Source organism: Perognathus longimembris, chromosome 7 (assembly GCF_023159225.1).
Source record: "Perognathus longimembris pacificus isolate PPM17 chromosome 7, ASM2315922v1, whole genome shotgun sequence".
NCBI classification, from domain to species: domain Eukaryota; kingdom Metazoa; phylum Chordata; class Mammalia; order Rodentia; family Heteromyidae; genus Perognathus; species Perognathus longimembris.
This window is the reverse complement of record NC_063167.1, coordinates 19118530-19139092: the sequence shown is the minus strand read 5'-3', so window position 1 is coordinate 19139092 and position 20563 is coordinate 19118530. Positions and strand designations below refer to the sequence as shown.

Below are 20563 nucleotides of genomic sequence, written 5' to 3'. Positions count from 1 at the left end.
CTTTGAACTGCAATCCTCAGATCTCAGTCTCCTGTGTAGCTAGCTAGGATCACAGGCATGAGCCACCAGCACCTAGCCTTGTATTATCTTAAAATCTGTATTCCCTTTTCTTTCTCTTCTTTTCCTTCCTTCCTTCCTTCCTTCCTTCCTTCCTTCCTTCCTTCCTTCCTTCCTTCCTTCCCTTCCTTCCTCTCTCTCTCTCTCTTCTTTTTTCCTTCTTTCTGTCTCCTTTTTCTTTTTCTTTCCTTCTTTCTTTTGTATAAATACTGGGGCTGGAACTCAGGGCCTTTCCCCTTGGGCTTATTTTTCACTCAAGATTTTAGCTACACTTCCACTTTCTTTCTTTCTTTTTCTTTAGTGGTACAAGGTTTGAACTTGGTTACTTGTTAGGCAGGTGATTTACCTCTGAGCCACACCTCCGGCCCACAGAATGTAACATTTACTGAGTGAAAGGAACCTAGTACTCGTTACTGTAGCTGTGTAAAAGTAACCCAGTAACTTGCACAATGTAACAGTAAAGAACAAGGGGCGTCGCTGTGTTACTTTGTTGCAGATCTGACAACTCCTGCTGTGGTCTTGTTCACAAGTCCCGGGCAGGGTACAAAACAAGTATCACAAGTATTACTCCGTACAGTTGATTCCCTTCATCCTCAGGGAAATTCTATCATTCCTTTTTTTTTTTTCTTCTCTTTTTTTGCAAATGGGGAAATGGAGGCAGGATCATTAAATTGGAATCAGTGAGGCTGTTGTAACCTGGGGGTGTGGTGGGGGAACGCTGGCCAGGGTGCAGAAGCCCGGGCTCCCCCCTGCCCCCCAACTTCCCAGCCCGCGGACCCTGAGCACCCGGCGCGCGCGCACAGGTGCACGACCCCCCCCCCCCCCCCCCCGCCTGTCCGTCCGCGGCGGCGCGCGCTCTTGCCCAGCAGGCGGGCACGCTGGCGCGCGCGGCGCTAGTGTTTGCCTGCGGGTTCCCCAAGTTCACGCAGGCCCTCGGTTGGCATGGCAACCAGGCAACCTGTTCCAAAGCTGCCTGCCTTCGTACATGCCGCCGCCGCCGCCGCTGCCGCCGCCGCCGCCGCTGCCACCGCCGGAGCCGGGGCCAGAGCCTATCCCATGATGCACCGCGCCAGCCCTGTCCCCAGTGGGCCGCCATGTTGTCGGAGTGAAAGGTAAGGGGGAGCGAGAGCGCTGGAGAGAGAAGATCGGGGGGCTGAAATCCATCTTCATCCTACCGCTCCGCCCGTGAGTATCCGCACCCCACTGGCCCCAAACGATGCTCTGGACCCCCAGCGAGCAGATTCTCCCTTCGTATTGGCGTTTGGGAGCGGCTGGGGGGGCGAGAAGGGTTTTGGAAAAGCCGCCGGGGCCCTGGCTGGGGCTCCTCACTCGCTGCTCCTCGTACATGTTTGGGAGTCAGCGGCAAGGCCCCTATTGTTATAGAGGAGGGAGGGGGTGGGGAGCGGGGCCGAAGCCAGGCTAGCGCCGGGGCTCTAGGCCCGGCTCCAGGGCCTAGGGGTGGCTCTGTGTTTGTGCTCGGCCCTGTCGGGAGTCCCCGGAGGTGTGGGGTTGCCATTTGGGTTGCTTTTTATTTTCAAATTAAGAAAGAAAAAAAAAAATCCTGACGGGTTCGCGAAGCCCCGAGTCGTCTCCTGTGTGGTCACGAAGTGTGATTCTGTACCACCCCGGATTTCTTCGACTTCTCGAGCTTTTGTGGCAGCCGCCTGATGGAGGAGGAACAATACATGGGTGTAGAAGCAAGCCGTGGCCCCCCGGTCCACGGGGCGAGATCCACCGTGGGGGGAACTTTGCAAGCCTTAAATGTGTAGAAGTGGCCATCAGGGAAGTTTCAGGTCGCTTTTTAGGCTCCTGGGTGCTTTGTGGCCTTTTGTTTGCGGGAGAGCTTGTGTTTCTTTTCATTTCTTTTTCTTTTTGGTAGCTTCTTCCTATTTGAGCCTCCCTGGTGTTGCTGTGACTCTTCAGTCAGTGGGAAAAACATCTTAGGTGCACAATGCTAGATAGTTTTCGTCTTCCCAAACGTGCTTGGTAAACACACAGGTCATTTGTTTAACTTGTCAGTACCACTCCCACGGGCCGCGAGGAATACTCGCCTGTAACTTTTCTCCACTGTAGTTCACCCCCCTTTCCCCTTACTCCTTTCTCACTCCCCTCCACCCCACCCCACAACGAAAACCCTCCCTCCAAACCAAGCCAGGGAACCCACACTCAGATTACCAGAGAAGGCTTTATCCTCTTCGTAACTTGGAAGGCTTGGCTCCTTCATTGTTCATTAAAATAACACTGTTCTTGCTCACTTGGAATTATTACTGGAGTTACTAAGAATCAGACTTCATGAGGCCCTAGTTTTCCTTTGAAGGGATTCTGTTTTAGTCAGTTACTTCTGTGACCATAGTTTCTTAGCTTTAACTTTAACTGATTTTTTTAAAAAGAGATACTACAAAAACAAACAAAAACCCCAAACCTTCGAGGCAATCCTCCAAGATAGGTGGCTTTCTATGCTGTTTTGGTAACCAAAATAAACATTTTGGGTCCTTGCTAATTTTAACTTTGTGAAACACTAGGGGCTGTTGATTCTTTTATCTAGATCTTTTGGGAATACTGGGTTCTGAACTTTGAATTAGTATCTTGTCTTTGACATGCTTGAATTCATTTTCTCTCAGGCTGCAACTTTTTGAAGTTGGAATTTGTTTAGTTTGGGTTTAAGATGAACTGTTTTAGGATAGATTTATGACCACCAATTGTTCATGTAGTAAAAGAGAAAAACACCACCTTTTAAGCCACTAAGCATTTTAGTAAAAGGAGATATATTAAATCGTGCTCCTTGTTTGAAGTATTTACCTTCTTATTAGTGATAGTAAAAACAAAGCAAGCCAAACTAAAGTATACCTCGTTGTTAACAGTTTGAAAATTGTGGAAGAGTAGTTAGAATTGGCAGTTAATTTTATACTGTTGCCAGGACCCTGTGGTTCATGCCTGTAATCCTATCTGCTCAAGAGGCTGAGAACTGAGGATTATGGGTTCAAAGCCTGAAGAGGCAGGGAAGTTCTGAGACTCTTACCTTCAAGTAACTACCCAAAAGTGAAAACTGGAGCTGTGGCTTCTTAAGTGGTAGAACACCAGCCAGGAGCAGAAAAGCTCAGGGACAGTGTGCAGGCCCTGAGTTCAAGCCCCAGAACCAACACACATACACACAAAATTGTAAACAGTTGAAGATATTTTTATAAGATGTCATTTGTGAAAAAAGTTACATTTCAAATACCACATCTCACTTTGGGAACTTTTAGAATTCTTTAAAGGGCTTTCGCAATTTAAATGTTTTCTGATGTTTCTAGTTGATGCTGTTGTTGCCAAAGTATTCAAAATTACCCAAAATACATGTTAATTGCTTAGGTACTTGGTCACTTTTAAATTGTCCCTTTTGCTAGGCTTACTTTAGTTTGAGAAACTGTCTTGCCTCCTTAGGTAAAGCAGGAAGTCTCAGGGCCTTACAGATACCTTCACAAAAGCCAATTGTTTTGCTTGAACTTTTTTTTTTTTAAATAGGAATCTCCACTCCCTAGTCTGTTTTTAGAGTGTTGATTGTGTTTATAGTGTTCTTCAGTGATAATTTTTTTTTCATATGGAAATTCTTTTTCCATAACTATTTTGACAGATCTTTTATGTCAGAAAATATTTCATTTACTATTTTGGGAATTCTCTTAGGAGATTGGTGCTCCTTTGCCTTAACTGGTGATAAGTAAATTTGTGAATCTTTGGCATTAGTGAATTTAAGTTGATCAAAACCGTGTGTGTGTGTGTGTGTGTGTGTGTGTGTGTAGGTCAAGTTATTTTGATTTACAAAAAAACCCGAGGCAAGGAGGATTTCTTTAATTTTCTAGATGCTGAATCAGGCTTGAAGATTGTTTAGCTTAGTGGTGAAACTTGGGTTTTGGGACTTGACTGAAGTTGTTAGCAATTGTATTTCTTTGTAGAAGGAAGTAGGATAGTGTAATAACAGGGTAATGAGTCCTTTTGAAAATCAAGTAGGAAGGGATTAATCTGGTTTGTACATTGCATAGGTGGATGGTGAAGTAGTTGTGATTTTTCTGGTTGGTGTTGGTTGAGCATCAACGAGATTTTATTTATGAAAACCAACTGAGGTGTAGAAGGCTACTCTGGTGTCGTGGAATTGTTAACTTAGACCAGGCTTTTCCAAAGTAGGTTTTGAACATATTGCAAATTACATCTTGTTTGCTTACTTTTAACTTCAGAACATGAATTAGTTGTGAGAAGTAGATGCTACTGTATAAAAGAAGATTATGAATTTTTCATGTCTTTTTGAAATGGGAATGATAAGGCACACATAGTAACTTTTGGGATGATAGCTTTTGGCTGTAGTGGTTGCAGACATGTGTCCTAACTGGTAACTGTACTTACTTTGTATATACAGATATCATTAAGAAAGGTACGTGGTATGCTTCTTAGTAACATTTGATTCTTTGTTGCTCCTTCAGAGAAATAGAAGACAGTAAATAGTGAGAGACACTATTGTGAAAGTAACTAGGCTTGGGTGTAGACCACATTCAAGGAGGCCCTTCTTGGCTTCTTACTAGCTGAATGGGCACATCATAAAAGTAGAGAGAGAGAGAGAGAGAGAGAGTGAGAGAGAGAGAGTGTGTGTGTGTGTGTGTGTGTGTGTGTGTGTGTGTTGTGCTGGTCCCCAGGGTTGAACTTTGTGTGGGCATGGTCCTTGAACTTTTTCACTCAAGCTAGTGATCTGGCTGGCACGCTCACCCACCTTCCTTCCCTTCCTCCCTCCCTCCCTCCCTTCTTTCCTTCCTGGGCTTTCCTTCCCAGGGCTTGAACTCAGGTCATGGGCACAGACCCTGAGCTCCTTTTGCTCAAGGCTAGCACTCTACCACTTGAGCCCATAGAGCCACTTCCTGCTGTTTCTGTTTATGTGATACTGAGGAATTGAACCCAGGGCTTCATGCATACTAGGCAAGCACTCTACCACTAAGCCACATTTCCAGCCCCACTTCTGGCTTTTTGATGGTTAACTAAGATAAATAATTTCAATAATTTCATTTTTCTGGCCTGGCTGGCTTTGAACCATGATCCTTATATCTCAGCCTCCTGATTATCTAGGATTACAGGCGTGAGCCACTAGCACCTGGCACACATAACTTTAAAAAATTTTTAGGCTGGGAATGTCAATCACTGTCACCCCTTCTATAATTTTTTCCATCTCCTTCATTTCCCCCCATCCCTACTCTCAAATTATGTAGTTCAATTTTTACATAATGTACATCGACTATAATGACTGCATTTGCTCATTCTTCCTTCCTCCATTCATGTACCCTCCTCACGCCCCTCCAACATGTTTCTACTTCCTGGTATTCATTTTGTCAAACAGTTCATTAATTGTTCAGAAGCGTTAAACCTTTGGACTTTTCCCCTAAGTATGCCATCCTTTAGTCAGCTTGTGTCTGTAAGCATAAAACCCTCTATATGTCATCACATCATATAACTTTTATATCTTAATGTATTCTCTGTAAAATGGGGATCATCTTTCAGTGTCTTTTTGTGATAAGACAATGTCTATGCTATATTTGCTACACTTACTGTGGTGAGGTTTTTATAGTGAGGGTTTTTATAGTGAGGGTTTTTATAGTTTTTATACTAGTAAAGTGAATGAATTTGGCTTGTCTTATCCCATTTCTAGGAGTTGAAGCACTAATGGAATAATCATGTGATTACACTATAATTGTAAGTTATGGATAAATGTCTTGAATTTCATTTTGTCCCTCAATAGCAACTGAGGAGAGGGTTTAAACTAAGAATATTCTGTTGTTCTTAGCCAGAATGTCTAATTGTCTTTCCAAAGAGTATCCTATGAATATCTTGTGAATATCTTGGATATTTTAAAGGATACTTTCAGGTTAGACAATCTGAGCCATAAGAGAGAGAAAGAGAGAGAGAGAGAATGAATGAATGAATGTGTGTGTGTATACATATATATATATATATATATATAATGCAATATTATTTGGTGCCAGTCTTAGGGCCTGACTTCTGGGCCTAGGCATTATCCCTGAGTTTTTTTTTGCTCAAGGCTAGTGCTCTACCACTTAAGCTGCAGCTTCAAGTGAGCCACCACTGCCCAGCTTGGTAATTATAGTTGAGGGGTAGGTTTTTAAAAAAAATTTTTATTGGCATATGTCTGTTCTAGCTATAAAGTTGTGATTTTTTAAATTATTTTTGTATATGGTGTTGGGAATGAGACTGTGGCCCTCATACTAATCAGACATCTACCTCATTGAGCTATACTTTTAGCCTGTGAAGTTATAAGTTAAATAAAGTTCTTTTTCCATTTAAAAACTATCAGACACAATTGGCTTAAAGAGAAAGTAAGTTTATAAGTAAAAAGCCATTGGTTGAAATTTATTTATTTTCTTATTTATTTGTTGGTTATGGGCTTGAAATCAGGGTCTGAGCGCTGTCCCTGACATGTTTTTGCTCAAGGCTAGCACTCTACTACTTGAACCAGAAGCTCTACTTCTGGCTTTTTGGTGGCTACTTGGAGATAAAGAGTTTCACAGACTTTTCCTGCCATGGCTGGCTTTGAACTGCTGTCATCTCAGTCTCCTGAGTAGTTATAGGATTACAGGTGTGAGTCACTGGTGTCTGAGCTCAGATTTCAATGTCTTGCCAGAGTACCTGTTGCTAATAACTTTAATTTCCATACATTGATTTAGTAGCATAATAGTGGAGTTTTCAGTTTAGGAAATTATGCATATATTATGGTACACTGAGCTGCTCAGTAGAAGCTGTTACTGTATAACTGTGTTATAGAAGAAATGAAATTCCTAGTTGTATTGGTATATATCAAGTTATTTAAAAATGTGAATATTAAACATTTGTAACCTGTTTGTCCCCAGGTGTTGGTGGAATGAGCGTTGCATGTGTCTTGAAGAGAAAAGCAGTGCTTTGGCAGGACTCTTTCAGCCCCCACCTGAAACATCACCCTCAAGAAACAGCTAATCCCAACATGCCTGTTGTTTTGACATCTGGAACAGGGTCGCAAGCGCAGCCACAGCCAGCTGCAAATCAGGCTCTTGCAGCTGGGACACACTCCAGCCCTGTCCCAGGATCCATAGGAGTTGCAGGCCGTTCCCAGGACGACGCTATGGTGGACTACTTCTTTCAGAGGCAGCATGGTGAGCAGCTTGGGGGAGGAGGAAGTGGTGGAGGCGGCTATAATAATAGCAAACATCGATGGCCTACTGGGGATAACATTCATGCAGAACATCAGGTAAAAAAAGTTCACTATTTCAGCTTTGAAACTCTTATAATCACTGTTCACTTCCAGTGAATGTCTTTAAAATTTAAACTGTTAATTTAGTTTGGTCTAAATAAATGAGTCACTTGTTTTAAAAAATGATGATTGTAATATTGTCATTGGGTCTTTACCATTTTGGTGCTACATTGTAAATAGCCAATTTGTTAAATGTGCACAGTATATTCCAGAAATACTTTTTTTTAACAAAGAATATCTCCTCCCTGCATTGGTATGCTTGTAAAGAATTGCTTGGGCTCCTTATAGGATACATATATTAAAGTCTCTCATGTTGGCTTTTGGTGATTTTATTTATTTTTGTGCTGGTTGCTGGGTTAGAACTCAGGGCTTTGAGCTCTCATTTGGCTTTCTTGCTCAAAGCTCATGTTTTACCATTTAAACCATGCCTCCAGCCCAACATTTTACTGGGTAATTGGAGATGGAGTCTTGCAGACTTTTCTGCTTATACTGGTTTTAAATCACGATCCTTTATAAGTTTTAGACTCCTTTTTAGCTAAGATTAAGGGCATTAGCCATTGGTCCCTTGGTGGGTAACTTATTTTGTTTTTTGCCAATCCTGGGGCTTGAAGTCAGGGCCTAGGCACTGTCCCTGAGCTGCTTTTGCTTAAGGCTAGCGCTCTACTACTTGAGCCACAGTGCCACTTCTGGCTTTTTCTGTTAATGTGGTACTGAGGAATTGAACCCAGAGCTTCATGCATGCTAGGGCAAGCACTCTACCACTAAGCCACATTCCCAGCCCCAACTTCTTATTTTTTTTAAACACTCAGAGTTGAAAGTAGAGCTGGGAGCTAGTGGCTCATTCCTGAAATCCTGGCTACTCAGGAGGCTGAGATTTGAGGATCTTAGTTTGAAGCCAGCTGTGGTAGGAAAGGCCATGAGACTCTTATAGAGCCCTAGCCAAAAAAGCTCAGAGTTCAAGTTCCAGGACAGGCCAAAAAAAAAAAAAAAAAAAAAAGCTGAACGTAATGAAAAGTAGATAAGAGGCCATCTGCTCAAGTGAGAATTAAATCAACAGAAAGGACTGGTTGTCTTCCAGCTTCTTTTGTTATTTTTTTGCACTAGTCCTGGAGCTTGAACTCTGTGCCTGGGCACTGCCCTGTGCTTTTTTTTTTTCCTTTTTTTGCTTGAAGCTAGTGCTTTACCATGTGAGCCACATTCTAGCTTTTGGTGGTTAATTGGAGGTAAGAGTCTTTCATGGTCTTTCCTGCCCAGATTGGCTTCAAACCATGATCCTCAGATCTCAGCCTCCTGAGTAGCTAGGATTACAGGCGTGAGCCACTGGTATCCGGCTTGGATATATTTCTTTGAGATACAGGGCCTGAACTGTTGGAGCCACTCATTTAGCCCTTTTCTGTGCTGGCTATTTAATTAATTAATTTTTTTGGTCGTGGGGCTTGAACTCAGGGCCTGGGCTTTGTCCTTGGGCTGCTCTTTTGCTCAAGGCTGTCGCTTGCTCTCCAACTTTGAGCTACAGCTCTGTTTTTCTGATAGTTAATTGGAGATGAGAAACTCATGTAGTTTCCTGTTTGGGCTGGCCTTGAATGTTGATCCTCAGATCTCAGCCTCCCAAGTAGCTAGGATTACAGATATGAACCACCAGTGCCCAGCCAACTTTGGTGCTGGCTATTTTAAGATAGAGTCTTGCTTCCTGTTAGTGATGACAAGTCACCTTATCTTCTTTCTGAGGCAGTCTTTTCATGCTAGGACAGTCTTCAAATTGAAGTCTTGCCCATCTCAGCCTTACAGGTATCTGTAATTACTGGCATGAACTGTTTGTGCCTGACTTGTTTTTGAGATTGGGTCTCAAAGAGACTATAAGATCATCTGTAGATTTTTTTTTTTTTTTTTGGCCAGTCCTGGGGCTTGGACTCAGGGACTGAGCATTGTCCCTGGCTTCTTTTTGCTCAAGGCTAGCACTCTGCCACTGAGCCACAGCGCCACCTCTGGCCATTTTCTATATATGTGGTGCTGGTGAATTGAACCCAGGGCCTCATGTATACGAGGCAAGCACTCTTGCCACTAGGCCATATCCGCAGCCCTATAAGATCATCTGTCTCCATCTCTTCAAAAGCTAGGATTATAGGAGTGTACCACCATGCCCAATCTTTTTTTTTTTTTTTTTTTGCCAGTCCTGGGGCTTGGGACTCAGGGCCTGAGCACTGTCCCTGGCTTCTTTTTGCTCAAGGTTAGCACTCTTATCACTTGAGCCACAGCACCATTTCTGGCTTTTTCTATATATGTGGTGCTGAGGAATCAAACCCAGGGCTTCAAGTATACGAGGCAAGCACTTTACCACTAGGCCATATTCCCAGCCCCATGCCCAATCTTATTTAAAACCAAAGTTGGAATCTGTATTTTACAGGTGTTTGGCTTGACCAGTGTTTCCTGGTGAAAGGGTGAGACTTACTTAGACTATTCTTAGGAATTGGGTGTAGGTTAAATTTGCAAAGGTTTATTTGATGCGTCTGAGTGCTGATTAGTAAAAAGAACGAACATGTTTTACTGAACCTCTGTTTTCCTTTATGCTTCAAAAACAGCCAGTTACTTAAGCACACCTGTGAATCTGAGTTTTCAGTTGTGCTTTCCAAAATGTGTAATGACTGTAATTTTTTTTTTTTACCATAATAGAAACAAAGCAAGTTTATTTTCTTGGCTCTGTTTTACTAGTTTCCTTTTTCTTTTTCAGCTCTCCAGCCCCCACTTCTATCCCCTTCCTACCCACATTTCTTTATTCCCTTTAGCTGGGCCCCAAACAGGGCCTTACTCTTGCTCTTCAGCCACACTACTGTTGAGCGGACTCTCCAACCAAGTTCTAGTGTCTTCACTGGCACAACTCTCAGGATCAGTTCAGGTTCACAAACATGTATAGGTCAGGGATGCTCAGAAGCTCAAGTTTCTGGAAGCTTCTTCCTAGCACCTGGACATTTTTTATGTTTATTATGTACTTAGGGCATTGCATTCATTTCTTGTTTAAAGTCTTTTCTCTCTTTTTGGTCAGTCATGGGGCTGAACTTAGGGCCTAGGTGCTATTTCTCAGCTCTTTTGCTCAAGGTTAGTGCTCTACCATCTTGAGCCACAGCACCATTTCTGTTGTTTTGGTGGTTAATTTTTTTTTTTTTTTTTGGCCAGTCCTGGGCCTTGGACTCAGGGCCTGAGCACTGTCCCTGGCTTCTTTTTGCTCAAAGCTAGCACTCTGCCACTTGAGTCACAGCGCCACTTCTGGCCATTTTCTGTATATGTGGTGCTGGGGAATCGAACCCAGGGCCTCATGTATACGAGTCAAGCTCTCTTGCCACTAGGCCATATCCCCAGCCCTGGTGGTTAATTCTTGATAGCAAGTCTCAAAACTTTCCTGTCTTTGCTGCTTTGAATTGTGATCTTTAGATTTGAGCCCCCTTAGTAGCTAGAATTACAGGCGTGAGCCACCAGTGTCCTGCTTTTATTTTCTTTTGGTGCTTCTGGGAATTGACCATTGATAGCTAAGAGTTCTACCATGGAGCTGAACCTCCACTCTCCATTATCTTTTAAAAAAAATTTTTTTTTTTTTTTACACCAGTCATGTCAGATCTGTTAGAAAGCAGAAAGAAAGGGAAAGAATAGAATGGAACTGAGATGTGAAGAGTTGTTGATTTAGAAAGTTTGGGTCTGGCTTAAAGTGAAGTAATGGAATACAGAAGGTTTTCCTAAGGCATAAGTGATTAAAGTTGGTAGTATATGTGTTGGATATGAGGTGAAAAAGAATATCTTATGAGCGATACTGTAGGCAATTGCTATAGAGAAATGAAGGTAGGAAGGTATCGGGCAAAGTAGAACGCCTGTTATCTCTGTCTTATTTGTATTATCTATAAAATCTTAGCTTTCCTAATGATAGACTGCTGGGTGAAAAGCAAGAGTTGAATCAAGGTGCTTAGTCTGTCTTTTGTTAAGTGAGAGTGTTAAGCTCTAAATCAGTCCTTGTTGACTTGTGCTAGTAGAGAACAGTTTTGGGTTACTCACTGATATCTTCTGCAGTCATTATAGTATATCCTAATTTACTGGACCGAGCAGTTCTAGGACAGGTGCTGCTGGATCCTTATGCCCCTTTCCCAGGAGGTGTTCTGAAATTTTATGTTCACTGAATTAGAGAAAACCAGTTCTTTAGTTTTGCCCTTAGGTAAAGGAGTGAATTTTATAGCTTAGCTGCTCTGGAAAAAACACAAGGCAATTGGTAGAAACTACTTATGCCAGAAAAAGAAAAGTGGTGAGTGTGTAGGGCCTTTAAAGAACAAAGGGTGCTGGGTGTGGTGATATGCCAGACTGGGCTATGTAGTGAGAAAAACAAAACAGTACCTCTCACTCAACCGGAAAAGAACAAAGGGGGCATATCTTTAGGTGGAGAATTTCTGCCCTTACCTATCTTCCCTAAGAGACTGATCTGATCTGATCTGAGTGGAGAAGAACCATTGATGCTGGCAACATTTCCTGAACCCTTGGGTTCTTGGCACTGAATATGTGGGTCCTGCATATAGTCCTTATAACAGTCCTATGAGGGAAGTAGAGACAAGTACAGAAGCTAGTTATGAGGTAGAACCTAGGTTTTTTTTTTTGCCAGTCCTGGGGCTTGGACTCGGCCTGAGCACTGTCCCTGTTTTCTTTTTGCTCAAGGCTAGCACTCTACCATGGGAGCGACAGGGCCACTTCTGTCCCTTTCTGTTTATGTGGTGCAGAGGAATAGAACCCAGGGTTTCATGTATGCTAGGCAAGCACTCTACCACTAAGCCATGTTCCCAGCCCTAGAACCTGTTTTGAATTAAGTCTTTTTAGTTTCAGTGCACATGTTCTAGTTACTGTTTTGCTTTCCAAGGAAAGACAAAATAGACAGAAGATAGCTATTACCACAATGTGAAACATTCTAAGGTAAAGGTTTTTTTTCAAATTCTTTTGCTGTAATTTTGCTGGAAAGGTAAAAGACAATAAATTTGAGAATATAAATATAAATGTAGCTGACTTTTCTTATATAATTACAGGACTCTTTTTCCTTTAATGCTAAAGTATTATTTTCCCCCCTGGTTCTTTTTTGGGTGCTGCTACTGGGGTTTGAACTCAGGGCCTAGGCACCATTTTTTAGTTTTGTCACTAAAGGCTGGCACTCTGCCACTTGAGGAACAGCTCTATTTTTGGTTTTTTTCTCATTAATTGAAGAGTCTAATGGACTTTCTTACCCAGGCTGGCTTCGAACCATGATCTTCAGATCTCAACTTCTTGAGAAGTTAGGATTATGAGGTCACTGGTGCTAGGGAATGGTAATGTAGAGAATTTACCTCTGTAGAGACAGTGATTCAACATAAAGTGATGAACTTTTTTTTGGTGCATGTGTCAGTCCTGGGGCTTGAATTCAGGGTGTGGGTGAGCATGCTAGGCAAGTACTCTACTGCCAAGCCACATTTCCAGTTCCTTCCTCCCCCCCTTTTTGTTTTTGGTGCTGGTACTGGTGATCTTACCACTTCTGGAGTGGTGCAGATCTGTCTGCCTGGGCTGGCAGTCCTCAGATCTCAGCCTCTTGAAGAGCTAGGATCACAAGCAGGAGCTACCATTTTGGGGCCCAGGGCCTCACTGTTGATAAGCAGGCACTCACTCTACCACTTGAGCTGTGCTCCTTCCTAACACCCCCCCTTTTTTTTTTTGCTTTAGTTATTTTTCAGGTAGGATCTGGTATTTTTTCCCAGGGCCAGCCTTAAACCTCTATAATCTATCTATGGTCTCCTGCATAGCTTGAATCACATGCCCAGTGTATTGCTTGAGATGGAAGTTACTAACTTTAGGCCTAGGCTGGCTCCCAGCCATGATTATCACATTTTGCTGGCTCTTTTTTTAAATTAAATTTTATTTTTTTTGCCAGTCCTGGGCTTTTTTGCCAGACTCAGGGCCTGAGCACTGTCCCTGGCTTCTTTTTGCTCAAGGCTAGCACTCTGCCACTTGAGCCACAGCACCACTTCTGGCCGTTTTCTATATATGTCATGCTGGGGAATCAAACCCAGGGCTTCATATATATGAGGCAAGCACTTTACCACTGGGCTATATTCCCAGGCTTGCTGACTCTTCAGTAGTTGAGACTGCAGGTCTTGGCCATCGTGTGTGTGTGTGTGTGTGTGTGTGTGTGTGTGTGTGTGTGTGTGTGTGTGTTTTGATTCTAGGTGGTGTACCTGACTTTTTTTTTTTTTTTTTTTTTTGCCAGTCCTGGGGCTTGGACTCAGGGCCTGAGCACTGTCCCTGGCTTCTTTTTGCTCAAGGCTAGCACTCTGCCACTTGAGTCACAGCGCCACCTCTGGCCATTTTCTGTATATGTGGTGCTGGGGAATCGAACCCAGGGCTTCAAGTATATGAGGCAAGCACTCTTGCCACTAGGCCATATCCCCAGCCCCGTGTACCTGACATTTTGTGCTCAAGGCTACCAGTCTACCATTTGAGCCACAGCTCTACTTTCAGCTTTTTTGTTTTGTTTTGTTTTTGTTGCCAGTCGGCATGGACTCAGGGCCTGAACTCTGACCCTGGCTTCTTTTTGCTCAAGGCTAGCACTCTACCTCTTGAGCCACAGTGCCACTTCTGGCTTTTTTCTATATATGTGGTGCTGAGGAATCAAACCCAGGGCTTCATGTATACAAGGCAAGCACTTTAACACTAGGCTATATTCCCAGCCCCCTACTTCCAGCTTTTTTTTGGTGATTAATTGGAGATAAGTGTCCCTGAACTTTCCTGCCCAGGCTACCTTTGAACCACAAACCTCAGATCTAAAGCCTCCTGAGTAGCTAGGCTTACAGGTTTGAGCCATTGGTGTCTGGCTCTCAGCTACACTTTCATTAAAACATTTTTTTTCTTTTTTCTACTTTAAAATATAACAAGCCAATTTGGATTGTGTGTACTATAATCCTAGCTCAGGCCAGAAGAAGGGTTGTGAATCTCACACCTGCTTGGACTGTATAATGAGACTTCTCTCCAGATAGAATACAGTATACTTTGTTATAGTTTAAAATTTGAAAGTCCCTACTTTTGGGGAAGTTGAGGGGAGTGAGGGAAAAGAATTAATTTTGGGAGTGGGAACTCTAAACTTTTCTCCATAGTAGTCAATTAAGACAATAGATGTAAATCAGAATACTAGAAAATGCATTTCCTTTTAAATGAGTTGTATCTGAAAATTTGTTTGCTTTAATAGTGATTTTTACCATTTAAGAAAATTTCTTTGACTAGCAATGGAAGTTTCATCCTGTTAAACAGAAGGTCACATCTGTCTTGTGATTGTTTTATTCTTTCATTGTGAAATCTGTTTTCTGTGGAAACTGCAGTGAGATAAAGTGGGTGATGAAATAGGGAAGCAATTTTAAGGTCCATTGCTTGAACTCTGGCCTCTGTTGGGTTATAAAGGGCAGAGATAGGTAGAAGCTATGCTGGGGGAGTATGGTGTGGGAACACCATGAAGGGGACAAAACAGTTCACAGAGCTTATTCATGATTGCGTAAAGTCTTTGGCACTGGGATCTATCATATGCAATATTGGCTCACAAACTAGGAAATAATTGTAGATAGCTAGGCACAGTTCACTGGTTAGAATGTTCTTTTTGACTGTATTGTACTGCTTTTTCTTGTACATGGTGCTGTCATCTTTGGTATGCTGATCCCCCACTGTGACATGGGACCTTTCTTACTCTCCAATGCTGTGAATTACTCCTTATATCTTAGTTATCTCAGCATATGGGTTAATAGCATTTAGTTAACGTGCATTAAAGCAAAGTAATCCACTTAACACCAGTGGCTCACACTTAAAATTCTAGTTATTTTGGTGCCTGAGATCTGAAAATGGAGCCTGAGGATCGAAACCAGTCCTCTGAATGGGCAGACAAATTTCTAGACACTCTTAACCTCCAGTTAACCAGCAAAAAGGCAGAAGTAGAGGTGTGGCTCAAGTGGTAGAGCACTAATTGGGATCAGGAAGCCTTGAGTTTAAGCCTCAATACCAGTGTGCATGCATGCACACACATACAGCAAACATAGCTAAATAATCCATGTTTAATTTTTGTTCGGTTTTCACTTACACCTGCTGCACTTTTCAATATATTCTGAGTTTACTGGCTCAGCATTATATACTTGGTCAAAGGAATCACTAACAACCTTATTTAGCTCTAGCTTTAAGAATGATCGCTTTTCATTCTAGCTGGAGTTATAGCTCAGTGGTACAGGTGTTAGCACCAAGAGAAAAAAGCCAAATGAAACAAAAAATTTCTTGTGAGTAAAGATGCCCTTTTCCAATGTTGTATGGCACTTGGGTGTAGGCTTCCTAGATGGCAACTTGTTTAGTTTCAAAAGGTTTTTAGTGTGTAATTTGGAAACAAAGTTAGGATAGATGGTAGTGAGATGCCACCATGGGACAATAAAACTACGTTAGGAAAATGGTAAATAGGAATTCAGAAATACAGGTCAGAAAAGTGGGCCATAGAATTTGCTCTGAGCATCATTTTGGCTTAAAAAAAAACTGAGATGGGTCGGCCTTAGCGCCATCTTCCTGGAAACCACTGCGCTATGTGAGCCAAGTGGAGGAAGAAGCAAATGCGCAGGCTGAAGCGCAAAAGAAGAAAGATGAGGCAGAGGTCCAAGTAAGCAAGTTTGTGCACACGTTGAGGCCTGAGGGACAGATACAAGGAATGCCATAGGCCCGGATGCTGATACGAGTTGGACTGCAAGCCGCTGTCTGCGATTTCCCTGTGGATCTAGAACTTCCATCGCCAAGACGATCTCCGAAAGATACCCATGTTGCTCATAATGGAGCACCCCCTGATGGTCCTGTGCCCTGGACCTGTGACATTCTGGACTAGTTCTCTTCATAGTTGTAGCTGAATGTGACGCATGTACAATAAACCATCTCTTTTGCTGTTGCAGCTGAAAAAAACAAAAACTGAGATGGGGGAGGTGGGATGAGTCATGAAAATTTTTTGTGCTGGTGTCAGGGCTTGAATTCAGGGCCTCACACTCTGACTCACAGTGGTTTCTTTCAGTTCTGGGGCTTGAACTCAGGGCCTGAGCACTGTCCCTGGCTTCTTTTTGCTCAAGGCAAGCATTCTACCACTTGAGTCAGTGCCACTTCCAGCTTTTTCTGTGTATGTGGTGCTGAAGAATCGAATCCAGGGCTTCATGCATGCTAGGCAAGCACTCACTGCTAAGTCACATTTCCAGCCCTTGATTGTTTGTTTTTCAGAGGTCAGATTTGGGAGTCTTTATTTATTAAAAGGCTGGTGACTGCAGATGGACTCTTGTCTCAAAGATCTGCAGCCCAGCAAATACACTTAACACTGTTAGGAAACTGAGCCTCAAGGGCCCGAGAGGAAAGTAAGAACAAAAACAATACCAGCAGACCAATTCAGCTCCAATGGAGAGCTGAAGTGGGACACCATAGTGACAGAGAAGGGCCAGATGGGAGACTGGACACATACATGGAGACATATGACATGGTATCTCATACTTTCTTTTGTAGGGCTTTCTTGCTTACAGCTATGGAGATGGAATCTCAAAGACCCTTAGGTTTGGGCTGGCTTTTTTGGGGGAGGGAGGCAGTCCTGGGTCTTTAATTCAGGGCTTGGGCACTATCCCCCAGCCTCTTGTTACTCATTTCTACCACTTGAGCCACAGTGTCACTCCCACCTTTTTCTGAGTAGTTCATTGGAGACAAGAGTTTCCATGGACTTTCCTGCATGGGCTGGATCCTCAAATCTCAGCCTCCTTTGTAGCTAGGATTACTGGTGTGAGCTACTGGCACCTGGCTCTTGAGTTTGCTTTGAACTACAATCTTCCAAGTGTCAGTCTCCTCAGTAACTAAGATTATAATTGTGAACTACCTATGCCCAGTGAATCATGAGGTTCTTAGTAAAAGAAAGACATAGGAAGAACCATGGTTTAAATTTCAGGGATGGATATGGTTAAAGTGCCATGTGGATGCTGTTACTTCTTTTTTTTAATCATGTCTTTCTGTAGTTGTAAAGAGACACATCATTTATGCATTGTGTACATTTCTTCCCAGGCAGCAGTATTTACTGGATACTTTGTACAGACTAAACCTGAGTACAGAATTATGCTTCTGGGCATTGCGGAAAGCACCATCTGGATAGTCACTCTTGTGAAATGACTTACAGAGAAACATAGGGCTGACCAAGAGAATAGTGAGTGCCAAGAGTAGCCTAGGTAATACTTTTTTGTTTGTAGTGGGGCTTTAACTCAGGCCCTGGGCCCTTTCCCTGAGCTTTTTTTGCTTTTGAATTCAGGGTCTTGTACTCTTCCTCTCCTTTCTTGCTCACAGCTGCCCTCTTACCGTTTGAGCCATACCTCCATACCTTCAGTTTGGCAGCTTACTGGTTGGAGTCTCAGACTCTTCTGCCCAGGCTGGCTTTGAACCATGATCCTCAGATCTCAGATATCAGCTTCCTGAGTAGTCATGATTGCTGGCATGAGCCATCCTAGCTCAGTGTTTTAAAGGTTCATCCAAGGGCTGGGAATATGGCCTAGTGGCAAGAGTGCTTGCCTCCTATACATGAAGCCCTGGGTTCGATTCCCCAGCACCACATATATAGAAAATGGCCAGAAGTGGCGCTGTGGCTCAAGTGGCAGAGTACTAGCCTTGAGCAAAAAGCCAGGGACAGTGCTCAGGCCTTGAGTCCAAGCCCAGGCCTGGCCAGGAAAAATAAAAAAATAAAGGTTCATCCAAGGTTTGGGGATATAGCTCAGTGGTAGAATGTTTGTCTAGTACACTTGAGGATCTGGATTGGATCCCTAGCACTGGGGAAAATTAGGATTTCACTTATTACTGTATGTCAGTATTTCTTTTTATTTCTGAGTACAACTTGCTTACATATAACTCATATTTTATGTTTATAAACCTGTAAGTTGTTTTCCACTTTTGCTATAATGAATAGTGCTGCTGTGGACATTTATAACAATATTTGGTCATATGTTTGCTTTTAATTCTCTTGGCTACTTAATATTTCATTCATTCATTTCTGTAGTGTTAGGAATTGAATCCAGAGCCCTGATGATGCTAAAAAAAACAAACCCCAGAAACCAACCCAAACCCAAACAAAACAAAACAGAAAAAAAAATACCACTTTAATCATTGAGTTATAACTGCAGACTTAAGAGTTTAGATTACAATAATTTCTAATGAACAGGGGCACAATGACAAAAATTTTACTGATAATGAAAGTACTGCTAATGCTTTTTAGAAATAGTTTAGATTAGTTTAGCTGTAACATTATACTAAGGCTTTGGGGACTTTTTCCAAGTGAGCAACAGTTTTATTTTCCTGTAAAGTATTTGCAAACTGCCAATACAAATAAAATTCTATACAACTTTGGGAAGAGGAATGCTCAAACTAGGGAACAGGTGTGCTTGGGGACTTGTAAACTCTTCAGATGCCATAGATATACACAGTCAATCTACTAATATCAATTAATTCTGTCCTCCCTTTCTCCGTTTCTATCTCTGTCTGTCTCTGTCTTTTGATGCTGGTCCTGGGGCTTGAACTCAGGACCTAGGCACTGTCTGTAAGCTTTGCTCAGAGGCTAGTGCTCAAAGCTAGTGCTCTACCACTTGAACCACAGCTCTCCACTTCCAGGTTTTTTTTTTTTTTGTGGTTAATTGGAGATAAGACAGACTTCCTGCCAAGGCTGTCTTTGAAACTGATCCTCAGATCTCAGCCTCCCGAGTAGCTAGAATTCCTGGCATGAGCCATCACTGCCCTGCTCATTTGGCTATTTTTGAGGTTCTCAATATGTATGTAGCACAAGTTGGTCTTGAACTCTCCTGACTTAGCTTGCCCTGGGTACTTTGCAAAACACACACACACACACGCACATGCACACACATGCACATGCACTTGCACACACATGCACTTTAAAAAAAAATTTTTTTTTTTGCTAGTCCTGGGGACTGAACTCAGGGCCTGAGCACTGAGTTTTGCTCAAGGCTAAGCATTCTACCACTTGAGCACCAGCACCACTTCTGGCCTTTTCTGTTTATGTGGTGCTGAGGAATCAAACCCAGGGCTTCATGCATGCAAGGCAAGCACTCTACTGCTAAGCCACATTCCCAGCCTTTTTATCTCATTCTTGTGGGAGGTGTAGGTTGGAGGACTGAGGTCAAAGTCTGAGGCCAACTTTTTGCAAAACAAAATACAAACAACACAGAAGGGGACCCCATCTGGAAACTAACAGAAGCAAAACAGAGCTCAATGTTCTGGTATCCAGGCTCACACTAATCTAGCTACTTGGGAAGCTGAGATTTGTAGGATTGTGGTTTGATGCCAGCATAGGTAAAAGAACTTTTTGAAACCACATCTTAATGAATGAAAAGCTGCATGGAGCAATCTGTGCTTGTTGTCCCAGCTACATTAGGTGCATAAATGGTCCAGCTGGGGAAAAAGTGAGATGTTATTAGAAAACAGTGAAAGCAAAAGGGCTGGTGGCATGGCTTAAATTGTAGACTGCTTGCCTAGAAACTACAAATCTCTGAGTTCAGCCTCCAGTGCTGCTGAAAAAACAAGACAGTGAAATTAATACATTTTTCTTTTTTTTCTTTTTTTTCTGAAGAAAGTTTCATAAAGGGAGAAGGCAATTGCAAGGAAAGTTGTTCCAAATGAGGATTTTAGTGAGCTTTTATTTTGTGGTGGGGGCTGGGGGGCACAGGGATATAGTTATTTAGGTGATCACAGAAGGGAGTATAGGGGTAGACACTGTTTTTTCATTTGTTAATTTATAGGAAATGTTCTTTCTCCTCTCTGTAGTCCCTTTAATACATATATTAAAGAATAGAATACCACAAAATATTGTATTTACAGGTAACTTTTTGTGTGTGTATATGTGTGCCTGTTCTGGGGCTTGAACTCGAGGACTGGGTGCTGACTGAGTTTTTTTGCTGAAGGCTTGCATTCTGCCACTTGAGCAATAGCTCTACTTCAGACTTTTTGGCAGTCACTTGAAGATGAGTCTCACAGACTTTCCTGCCCAGGCTGGGCTTTGAACTGTGATCGTCAGATCTCAGCCTCCAGAGTAGCTAGGATCCTGTCTGTAATCCTAGCTAATTTGTTTTTCCTGGTTCATTTGTGTTGTCCACGTTTTCAGTGGCTAAAAATAGAAAAAAAGACCAACTTTATACTAGCTTATTATTAAGAGCTTGATCTGCCATGTTGACTGAA

At 42.6% G+C, this 20563-nt stretch overlaps 1 protein-coding gene across 25 annotated transcripts in view; it reads left to right on the top strand.

Moving 5' to 3' along the window:
• Positions 1-1095: 1095 nt before the first annotated feature.
• Positions 1096-20563, top strand: part of Pum1 (pumilio RNA binding family member 1) — a 124205-nt gene continuing 104737 nt past the window's right edge. For 14 of the 25 annotated variants that reach the window (XM_048350727.1, XM_048350725.1, XM_048350721.1 and 11 more), the window contains exons 1-3: positions 1144-1242; positions 5723-5766; positions 6939-7312. In XM_048350727.1, coding sequence (XP_048206684.1) covers positions 6950-7312 — 363 coding nt within the window. In that variant the 5' untranslated portion in view covers positions 1144-1242; positions 5723-5766; positions 6939-6949. Of the gene's footprint in view, positions 1243-5722; positions 5767-6938; positions 7313-20563 lie in introns of those variants that run through there. The other 11 variants (XM_048350724.1, XM_048350723.1, XM_048350722.1 and 8 more) reach the window with 8 other exon arrangements.